Source organism: Harpia harpyja, chromosome 20 (genome assembly GCF_026419915.1).
Source record: "Harpia harpyja isolate bHarHar1 chromosome 20, bHarHar1 primary haplotype, whole genome shotgun sequence".
NCBI classification, from domain to species: domain Eukaryota; kingdom Metazoa; phylum Chordata; class Aves; order Accipitriformes; family Accipitridae; genus Harpia; species Harpia harpyja.
The window spans coordinates 14,094,089-14,106,125 of record NC_068959.1 but is presented as its reverse complement, the minus strand read 5'-3'; the positions used below and the strand labels follow the sequence as shown (position 1 = coordinate 14,106,125).

At 34.8% G+C, this 12,037-nt stretch overlaps 1 protein-coding gene across 3 annotated transcripts in view; it reads left to right on the top strand.

Annotated features, from left to right (window-relative positions):
• The window catches only part of GABRB2 (gamma-aminobutyric acid type A receptor subunit beta2), a 179,358-nt gene that overhangs the window by 55,830 nt on the left and 111,491 nt on the right, over positions 1 to 12,037 (top strand). For all 3 annotated transcript variants that reach the window (XM_052771946.1, XM_052771947.1, XM_052771945.1), the window contains one exon: positions 4,066 to 4,286. In XM_052771946.1, coding sequence (XP_052627906.1) covers positions 4,066 to 4,286 — 221 coding nt within the window. The remainder of the gene's footprint in view (positions 1 to 4,065; positions 4,287 to 12,037) is intronic.

Sequence of the window (12,037 nt, the reverse complement as noted above, 5' to 3'; positions counted from 1 at the left end):
CTATGTGAACAATGGAATAATGATGAAAGTTATACAAATAATATTTGTGTACTTACAGAAAATACACTATATGCCTATTTATATTTTAGGCTTTACTCGTAACTTTGTCTATACTAATAAAATTTAGTACAGCATTTCAAGCTTCACGTGCTCAGGGTAACTGATGTACCTATTTATTTGTATTTGTACAATGTGTCTCTGTATGCCTGTGTTATAAATGGCCTGTACCTTTGTAGTTTGTCTGTGTAATGGTATACACAGACGTAGTCATCATGAGGTTTGGGTTCGTATTTCTTTGAACTCATTGTAATTACTGCCTTCTCCTAGGCTTTTGCAATGAATTGACACGTGTTTCGTCTTCGTACTTACACTAAGCTTCTAACATTCCCATCCTGTGAATTTAATAGGATGCTAAGGCCTTAAATTAAAATCATCCTTTATTAGCCACTTCTATTCCTCTACTTCTGTGTGCCTGTCTTCCTAAAGAGACAAGATATTTGCATGTTTGTTTTGATGTTTATCCTTATAATAGAGGGGATTTCCCATATTTAATGCGAGTTTAACAGAGTTTTTTCTTGTAGTATTTCTCAGGGACACTTTGTACCTGCATATCTTCTTTTTGAATTACTGTTTCATTTGGGATTTTGAAAACAGATGCCTCCCTCCTTTCTAAGGAGTGAATTGCAGCTTATGTGACAGGTTTTCCTTTTTTTCTAACTAATCACTTACACTTTGAAATATGTAGCTTGGAACACATTTATTTTTAATAAGAATTAAAAAAAACCCAAACCTACCTAAATTTGAAAGGTTGTGAGGGTTTTATAAAAAATTATTTAGGGTATAAAAAATTATTTAGGTATTTTGGCCATCAGAAACTCCAGTCACATCTGAAAACTAGGGCCAACAGATGACAAATAGTTTTTAGTTGGAACACCAGCTCTTTTTCTGGAACGGTGTGTTTGATTCTGAACTCCAGCCTGATGACTTGGCTTTTCTTGCAGATATACCAGTGCTCCAAATTTACAGTTTTATGTAACTCATTTTTATGCACTGAACCATGCATGTTTAGTTTTCTTTCTCCTCTTCTTTTCCTCTTTTACTGAGATGTAAAGAGAGAAGCATGTTCTGTACATATGCTATATATTAATACATGTGGATTATTCTTTAGAATAGGAATAAAATGCAACATTCAAAGGATAATAGGGGAGCAATTGCTACAGCTCATCTACTTTTTGTTGTGATATATTAGTATAATGAAGACTAATATATTTTCTTACTGGAAATATATTACTGAACATTTTCTGGTATCTGGTTATGAATCAAATACTGCAGAACAGTGATGAAGCATAACAGTAAAATTTTTCAGATGTAGGTGGAGCATTCTTGAAAGCAGACTCTCATGCTGATCCTGAGGGGGTGGGGAGGGGAAAAGATTCCAGATCATTAAAACTGATCAGATTAGAATAGTTACCAGGTAAATATATTTGGTAGTAAAATAATTGGAAAAACTTATTTGGTGTTTATCTTCTTGTAACTGTGCAGTTTTGTTAATGTTTGTGACACCCTACTAAAGCTGAGCAGTGGTTTGTGTACGGGCTGGGTGTACATGCTTCCATTAGCAACTGCAGGGTAGGGCTGAATGCATAGCAAGTGAAGATGATTAACCTTTAACCAGCGCAAGTGGGAAGACTGAAGGGACAACATTACCATTCTGGTTTTGTGTTGACAGGGAAGAAAGGCTGTAACTATTTCTCCCCACTTCAGTGAAAACTGGAGAGGCATTTTGAAGCTCATGGATGTGGGCTTTTCTGGGGAAAGATGCCTAACGGTGTTTCCACCATGGAAATACACATCTTTCTAAAAAAACAGTTTATACTGATTCATCTGAGTGCACATTGTTCTGCAGAAGAGGTAGGGTCAATTAGTTTCTAGGTGCTGTGTCATTGCTTAGAGAACTCTGCTGGAATAGCCATAGTTGTCACAGGCCCTCCATAATGTGTGTTTTTAAGGGTGGACCATGTACATTTTGAAGTGAATAATTGCACCAACCTAACTTATGCATAAAAAGTTTTATTAATAAAGAGAGGAAAAATAGTTTTCTGGATACTTGGACATTGGTAATAAAGGTTATACCTGATTTTGATTTTCTTTTCAATTTGCCATTGACACTGACTTGAATTCACTTTGCTTAACTGGACGTGTTTCACCAATGTGCATAGGTTGGGACTGACTGCCTTAGATGCTCTAAAATCAGTGGAGAGAGATGTGTCTCCAGGGCTTGAAGTTAAGTGAGAGGAATCCCACCTCTCTGCATAGCAGTGGAAGAAATTTATTGTGTCTGTTTTCTCATTCACTGAGGAAGGTACCTTTTCCATGTACATTTTGTGAGATTTGGTGTTATCACATCCTTGGCTTTCCTGTGAAAAGATAATTTCTACAAATGTAAAACTTACCCTTTTTCTTTCTTTCTTTTTTTTTTTTTTTAAGTAATTTTCAGTGATTTCTTACAGGGGCATTTTTGTAGATTTTTTTTTTTTTTTTGAAAGTTTAGTCTGTGAAACTGCAAAATGAGAAAATTTTACTTTTGTATTTTGTGAGAAGTTCTGTATAGTGTTCACATGTCAAATATTTTTTTTTTTTTTAAATGAAAATGCTTGTAAAATACAGTAGTGGCAGGTACTTTTAAAGTATTTTGGCAGAAAGATTAATGTTTCTTTGCCAACTGTAATAAACCCAGTTTCAATAGTGGTCTCTTCTTCTTTAAAATATAAAGTAGCTAATGAGAAATAATATTGCAATTTATGCAATAAAATGTTCATATCTTGCATGCTTTTTTTTGTTATGCAGTGCTAGAAATTAGTTTGTGAGATGTAGTCACCATAGTTAATTATTTGTTCTAAGTCAGGTGGGATTTCTTGTTTTAAGTGCTTCAGACTGAAGCATAGAATATAGACTTTCATACTCTGACATGGCTGAATCCTGGGGCTGCTGATAATCACAGCAGCTTTTGTTGACTTTCTGTTGAAAGCAATCTTTTGTAAGCTAACAGTTCTTACTATTTAATAAAGTCCATGTTAAATATGAATTCTAAATCAAAACAGTCTGAGGCCTGATTACGGCTTCTGTAGAACAAGCAAAACAAAATACTGGTTTTAGAATATTCCTCCCTTTGGTATTCCTTCAGTATTGTTTTACAGCCCTCGACCCAGTGATCCATGATCTGATATACAGCTCCTTTGTGTATTATTTACAGTGTTTTTTTAGTATAGGCTAATATATAATGAATATTCGCGTCTGTATAACAGGTCTTACAAAAATGTAATTTTTGTAATTTTACTGTTCTCTAAAACATGAAAAGATCAAAACATCTCCAAAGTACTGTACACTAGTTGCCTGCATCAAGACAAAGCAAGTCTTATAATACTGCAAATATTTACCCAGATGCTTAATTGTGCTCTCTGAATTGTTCCATTGAAGTAACCAGAGTTACTTCATCTGTAAAATTAAGTAGAAGACTAAGACTCTGTAGCATAGAAACCTCAGAGACTTCCCATTGATTTCAGTGCCCAGGGGAAAGTTAACAGACTTTGAAGAGATTTTAATTTAGAGAAGTGTTTGGGCGGTAACTGCAACTTCAGAGGTACAAGGCCTGATCCAGAGCTCTACTGAATACAGTGGAGACCATGAGATGAAATTCAAATCTGTGAATGTTCCTGTTTCCTAGAACTCCCAGGCTTTTAAAGTGCTACAGAAATTGCTGACTGTTAAACATCTACAATTTTTTTTCCATTTTATTTTAAAATATTGAAATGAGAACTCCCAAGTCATTCATAATGTGTAAATACCCCATCTTTTCTATATTCTTATTTCTGTTATTCAGTATACACAGGGTGTTCAGTACTGTAAAAATAAATAAATCTACTTATGGAAATTGTGAACAGAAATGTTTGCCTTTAAGAACAGTCACAATGAATAAACATGTATTTGTGCTTTTTTTTTTTTTTTTTTGCATATGTGTGCTGTCTGTTTCAATGCAAACTATTTTTTTTGTTTTTGTAATCACAGGACTATACCCTGACAATGTACTTTCAGCAAGCGTGGAGGGATAAGAGGCTGTCGTATAATGTAATACCTCTAAACCTTACTCTGGACAACAGAGTAGCTGATCAGCTGTGGGTTCCCGATACCTATTTTCTGAATGACAAGAAGTCATTTGTACATGGTGTTACTGTGAAGAACAGAATGATCCGTTTGCATCCAGATGGGACAGTCCTTTATGGACTCAGGTCAGTATGAACCATTTCTAACTCTTCTATCTTTTATTTTTAGCCTTTTAATCATGGCTTCAAATTAAAACCTATTCTTTGCCTTTTTGATGCTATTTTTATTGCTGTATTCTATATAACTGATGATATTCCAGAAACAATTTTTACTTAAGTATTCTAAGAATGGATAACGATTTTTAAAATTTTTTTGTAATAAATCTTGGAGATAAACTGCCATTTTTAGTGCAGTTCAGACACTTGTGTTAAGGACAGATAAGACACTAAATATTATTTTAAGTACTCATTCTGGATTAAAAGCTAGTTCTAGAACTGCTTTCTCAAAGGAATTGAAATAAGAAATACAAAACGAGGATTAGAGAAAAAGGGGGAAAATGTATATGACAGCTGAATTGATAGTTTAACTAAATGATATATTTTATAAATATTTTTGATTGAATATTAGATTGGTTTGTATGCTACCCAGATGAATCAGTTTTCTGATTTTCACTAAGATGAGGTATGACTAGGAATGTTCTTCAGCCTGATGTTGTTGTTGTGTATGACTGTATGGAGAGTGGTGACTGGAGAAATCAAAAGAAGAACTTCACTCTTGAGACGTTTTGAAAACTGGGGGAAAATGTCTGTTTTAGCAGTGTTTATAGAAAACAATGATTACAGAGAAAGTGATTTAAATACATTTCTGCAAAAGATGACTGAATATGGCATGAGTAGGTAACAAAATAGAAAGAAAGTATTGACTGGGTTAAAAAAATGCTGCAGAAAAATCTAGAATGTCTTACATTTTCATATTGAGAATAATATACAATAATAATTTGGGGGAAGCTAATTCTTAAAACTTTTATTAGTGTATTTCTTCCATTTTCAGTAAGATTTTTCTATTGTCTGTCTATAACTATCATGTCAAGCAGCATGCACTTTTAACTTGGTTATTTTCTACCCAGCTGTAAAGCAAAGCAGCACAGTTTTACATATTTAGAACATGGCTACCTAAATTGGAACTCAAACACCTAAAACTAAGTCCTAAGCTGTCCTAGGACTTCAGGCTTAACACTTTTTGCATTTATCTTCAATTTTCACACCCAAACCTGAAAATTTCCAGGGTGATAATGTTTAGCCAGTCACTTTTGCCAGGAAGTGCCTTTCTCAGGACAGAAGGCTTCTAGCTCTTAGGTAGAAACCATTCTCCTTGAGACTGAGAGACTAGATCAGTGCTCTCACCACTATGCTGGAGTCAGGCTTCAAATGCCTCTTATCTGGATGATCCCTGGACTCTTTCAGTCTGTGCCAGATGGTGATTCACCTCCAGAAATAGGGGGTGAAAAGTGTGAAAATGTTCACTTAGCAGATACTTCATGGTTTTGAGGCACTCTCCTAATGTGCAAGATGCTGATTTCATCCTTCATTGTGGAACCTAGAACATCTTCCACTTGGACGAAAAGATCTGGGCTTTTCCTGGCTCCTTAGCTTCCTCTACGTTAAAGGAATAGCACTGCCTCTTATGGCTAATAGATTATTTTTCTACTTGAAAAATAAAGGTAGAAAAATAAAGGGCTATGATGGCCACTAAAAGACATAAAATTAACTAGCTACATCTGGTACACAGCAAAAGTATGCCTTCTTGAAGTATGACGACAGTAGGAGAGTATGTAAGTGAATTTGAGCAGCAGCATGGCAATTTTTATGAAACATGAGACTAGGTAGAGAATTTGTTAAAACCTGCAAAAATATTTTTTTTTTTTTTGGTAGAAACTGAAACAATGTATTTTGTTGTTAGATTTGTAACACAGAACAGATATTCTTTTGTGAACTGTAGAATAACATTTTGCCACTTATAATTTAATGGAATTAATTTTGATTTACAGATTCTGCTCTTTTGTGCTGGTTATTGTATTTACCAATTCGTATTGTATCTGATTGTGTTTTCTGTGTGAAGCAGTTCAGGCTTTGGCACTATGGCTGGGAGCAAGTCTGGAGTTCTTGTTATTGTTCAGTGAAACAACAGATACTTGGTTCCTTAAAATGGTGAAACTTTTTAATTACAGTAAAGTGAAATATAAAACAACTACCTAACACACATTTGCATTAATGGAGTGAGAGCAATAAGAGCATAGCAAAGGTTTTGGTATAGTTTTCAATTTAAGACTCTGAAATCATCATGTTTATTATTATTTTTCAGAATGAATTATGATGAAATAAGTACCAAGTTTAATGTTTTCAATAACTCTGACTTTTGATTTCTACTTGTGACAAGTCATTTTCATTCTAATTGCTTAACAATCCATAATAATTTCTATTTTTGAAAATGTTGGTAAACAGTAAGTAGAGCTCACAGAAAATTGTTCTATAGAAGAATCAAGTCAAAGAAAGATTTATTTTTTTAGAAACTTTAAAACCATTCATGAAAAATACTTTTTCTAAGGTTTTGGGGATTTTTTGTTTGTTTCCCAAAAGAAACAAGGTATTGATGGCTTAAAAAAAATTGGCAACTAAAAGCTTAGGTTTACTTTTTTGTTTTTAACAATCCTGATTTACACAACTTGAAGACTGTACTTTTTATATACTTACATAAGATAACTTTGTCTGAAATTGCTTTGCATAAAATATTCTGGACCACTATGAGAATGAACTTCGTTGTCTTTTTTTAGCTGAATTGGTGTTGGTAATGCTTCATTGTCTTGGGGGAAATCATTCTTCCTTTTCACTGAGCATATATAGTAAATCAATTTTAATATCTTTTATGGTACGGTAAAGTGAAATCTTGTATATTTTTTACTTAAAGCTGTTGAATGTAATTAGATGAAACATTATTAATGCTTTGATCCTTTATTTCCCAGAGTTATTTTTTTCAATACTTGCAATCACAATATGGTATCCAAAATGGTTTTAGAATAATTCTGTATGTTGTTCCTATTGTAGAACTTTTGCACAGCCCAAAGTAAAGGTGTTTAGAAGAATTTTCTTCTACATCAAGAATTTCAGATTCAGAAATAATTTTCTAGTATTCCAGTATACCTAGCAATCTTATATTTGTGATTATGAATTCTTACATCCCTTTTGAGACTCTGCTTGGTACGTTTCAAGTGTTCTCTTTGCCCTGTGAGCTGATACCAGATGAGTGATGGATGTGAATTCTTGTTGTGCTGAAATGAATTGTACGCTGAGGGCAGTAGCAAGATGACTGTCACCCTGTACTCCCTCTACCCATCACAAAAGACTAGGTGCTGCAATTGTCATGGGTCCTACTGCAACTATGCACTTGAACAGCAAAGAGAGGAAAGACACCTCTTGTTTGTTGGAGAGGCAGTGTGTTCTGGTATAGAGACTATGCAACATGAACAGAAACCTAATAGGTGAGGACGTGGCAAGAAAAGGTCCAGCTTTTGACCATAGGATAGTGCAAGAGTGACTAAATAGCTTCTAGTCTGGTCAGATTAAAGTTATCAGCTATTATTAGAAATAATTATTATTCTTGCCTGCATGGAAATGGGGACTTAGCAATGCCAGTTTAATAATAAAACCTTTCTTTTAATCATTGAACCTTATGCTATACTAAAACCTGTGGGGGCATGGTCCTTGAGGTTATTTGCTGCATTTAGAAAGAGGCACTTCAGAGTGGATACAGTAGATAGGTCATCATATAGCGCTCTCCCTCTTATATAAATTCACACACACTCTGTCCTGAGTGTTGAAGAACAAATAGGGTTATGTTTCTTCCAAGTGAAGAAAAGAAAATTATGGTTAAGGGTTTTTCTCTAGCTTTTGTGACATATTCAGGTTAAAAAGAAAAAGAAAACATTTAAAGGTGTGGTTTAGATGAAGAGTTTTTCTTTGGTCTCAGTTATTTGGTAGGTAAGCTTGTTTTAGAGAAATCTCGACTGCATCTGTGTACATCTTGTGTTTGTAATATATATATAAAAAAATGTTACACTGTTCGGGTAAGAACATGTTGCAAAGGCCATATTATTATGATTTTGAAAAGAAGTATGTCCATTTCTAGCTTTATCTTTTCTTTCCCAGTTTGTGAGATTTCTATCTGCCTGTCCTTCTCAGGATGTAGCCTGTTTGAAAGCAGGTCTGCAGAGGGGATTGCCAAGGGCAAGAGACAAACCTGAATATCAATATAGGTCTGTCATAGTTGGATAATTACCCTCAAAACCCCCTTCTTATATGTCCTTATTATTAGTGATCCATGGACAAATTTTTGTGATGAAATGTAGAAGATCCTTCCTCCTCCTCCTTGGATTCAGCTGAGTAGGTCTTGGAAAGGCTTTCTGGCTAAAATGTCTTTCAAACACTGGGGTGGCTGGGGCAAATATACATGCTGGTAACACAACAGAATTATGTGATTGGCCATATTCGTCTTTTGCCTTCACTGCACCATGTGGCAATCAATGGTATGTTTCTAATGTTAAGGTTTCAGTTTTATAGCTTTAAATGTCTTGAACTATCTATTTCATCTAAAATTAATTCAAATTAATGTGATTCAAAGTGTCCACAGTAGTGATATATTTAATACTTGCTTAGTATTAATTTCCACATATCTTAAAAATGCCTGCTTAATATTACTTTCCACATATCATTAAAAAAAACCTCTGTACACTATTACTGTTCTGAAAATCACTACTATTATTGCTGCATTAACTTACTTTAGCTTACACTTGCAGTGGCATATTCTTACTTTGAAATGCATTCTGCTAAACTGAGATGCCTTTAAATATCAGTCTTAAATTTTTGCTTTTGCCTCCCCATACATCTATATATAAACGTGTGTATAAATGTATACACATGCATACACATATATACATATGTTTTTGTGAATTCAGTTTCGTTTACCTTGATTTCTGTAACCAAATTCATTGAACTGCAAGTGCTCTTATTAACAAAATGGTAATGTATAAATGTAACCATCCCATTCTTTTATGCCCCTATAGTTTAATTTCTATTTTGGATAAAGCAAGCAGTGATCCCTTAACATTGTTCTTCTTGTTTTTTCCTAACAGAACCCATAAATGGTATGCATGTCAGATCTGATTAGATTTAACATTGTGAAGGTAAATTTCAGGAAGGACTAGGAGGCAGTTTTGTAAGCACCTGGTTTATGCTGTCACTGAAAGTGGGGGGGAGAGAGAGAAGTGGCTAATAATGAATGTAGACATCTATATGGTAGCCATGATGTCCTCATAGCCTGCCCTATTCACTGCTACAGGGCATTAGTTAAGGGCATAACTGAATTGTGACCAATTTTTTACAGAGAACATGACATACTGGTTACTTTTAGGTTTAGAAGGATTTTTGTTTCTAAGGGATAGCTGCCAGTTATTTATGTTTTGGGAAAATGCTTTTTTTTCGCATTCCAGTTACAGTATGGTATTTACAAATAAGACTGAACTTTCTTTTTTTCAATTTAAAAAAATGTTTTATTTCATATTCCATCTGGCAAGAAAATTCTTCTTTGCTGCCAAGACCATGACATTCAATAGATGGTAAATCACCAAAGTGGTAGAAAATTGCAACATACAGTATTAAGTGAAGAATCATTATGGGGGAATTTACTATCTGTTTGTAGTTAAGATGACTTGCAATAGGTTATTAGTGATTTGACAACATATATAGAAAAGTAAACTTAGAGGACCAAGTTTCAAATCTAGGATAGCAATCAGTTTACAGTGGGTTGAGCAAAGCTTGAATAAGATATGCAGCCAGAACTCAGGAAAAGACATGGCTTTATCTAAATTTCTGTATGTTAAAATATCTGGTTTATATAATGCACATAGCAGAAATAGTTGCTACAGTAGATAAAATTTGTTGTTTCTTAAATTTATTTTTATATATATATAAGTATATATATATATATATATAAAAAAAATTTTGCCTGACTTTTGACATCAAATCTGTTCTAAAACGCAGACAGAAAATTCAGCTGTCTTCTGGTTTATTCTGTATAATTCCGGGGAAGAATCACTTCTCCGAATTTTACACCCTGTGGTTGGAATGCAAATTTGAGAAGGGTGAGGAGCAAGACCCTTATGTTTGCCAATTTGGAATTGCTACTTTTTGTGTGTCTTTCTGGAACTCACCTCTTTGCTGGAAGAGAGTATTTGGGTGTTGTGTGTCAGAATAAGGAGGAAATTAAGTTTAGAATACTAGGATTAAATACAGTTGAAGAAGTGGCTGAAGAAAAAGATGTTTCATGTAGGTTTGCACCATTAACAGGCTGGTTTTAGAGATATTTACCCTTACATACACTTCTAACAGTCCTCGCAAGTGAGCCCTGCGACAGTGGGTTAGTCATGGAGGACTGATAATTACATGGCAAAGAGTATCGTATACTTTTGTATCTCTTCAGTAGTCTGGTTTTATGCTTTTTGTAACTGAAGCTTGTGGGTGTTTTTTGCTGAAAAATAAAATATACACAGAACTTCTGACGGGCCACATCCTGTGAGGTGATGACGTTTCCACCTCTTTAGCCAAAACCAAATGGAAGTAGAACAGAGTAGTTTTGTCAGAAATGAAAGACTTGTCCCATTTGAAAGTCCAACAGTTTTACTTGCCGAGATTTATTTAACACATTGCCAACTGCAAGTTTCCAACCCAACCAGCAATAATTCCTAACTATTTTACTGATATAATCTAGTAATCTCCCATAAATGACAGAATTGTGTGTATGACGGTCTTGCTTTGTCCTCTCTTTATTGCTTGCTACCAGCATTGAGTTATGTGAGTTCAAAATAGTCCCGGATGCTTGGATTTTGTGTTGTCTCAGCTGTGCCTTCTGCTGTCTGCTCACTCGGTTTCAGCTGCCTGGAAACTTTCACTGTTGCAAGTAAAATAGATTCTCCCACACTTTGCTCTATTAAAATAGCCTTGGGCATTTTTGTTGTATTAATAGACTTGTTCAGCAATTTAACTTATATACAGCTTATTATCTACAAAATCTGATGGACAGTTTAAAAAGCAATTGCCTTTCTACATGCCTTTAGTCCTCAGAACATACTGTTTGAGTGGTGAATTGTTCACACAAGACATCCTTCTGTAAATCATCTGATCTTTATTTCCCCCCTTTTTCCTCTTTCCCCCAACAAGGAAAATGACCTGGGCTTCTTTTCTAGGGGGGGAGATGTTATTTTGGACGCTGTGTTCCTGATCGTGGTAACTGTTCAGGGGGCAGGTGTTTCTGGTTCCATGACATTGATGCCTCTCTTGGCTGTGCAGCCCTCCACTGAAACTGGGGTCTTGTCTAGCCTCAGGAGAAAAGGAAATAAACATTATAATGAGGTACCCTGTAGCGATGTAAAAATCCCTATAGTGAGATGCTGTTCTATCACTCTAGTTTATCAGCTTGAGCACCAGCTTCCTCTTTCGATAGCATCTCAAAGTAGTGTTGCCACTTGTAAAAAAATTATGAACGCTGTGCCTGTCTTCATGAGGGTGTTGAAAGTGTCATGCCAGGGACATCAAATCACCAGTAAAAGTGTCGTGTGAATTTGAGGGCCAAAAATTTACATGGTAAGTGCCAATTTGAAAAACATGTTAACCATGTTAGACATTAGGTCCTTTTACTGGCTCTGTCCTAGTGATTTTGGCCCAATGGAAAGACAATGTGTCATGCAATGACACAGAACTGCAGATTGAAAATATTTTCTTGAATGTAAAGTTTCAGAAGTTTATCTTAAAATAAAATAAAATAAGAAATTAAATGGTGTGATAGCTTTCTCTTGCCCCAGTTAAGCCTATAAGTTTTCTTAATTTTG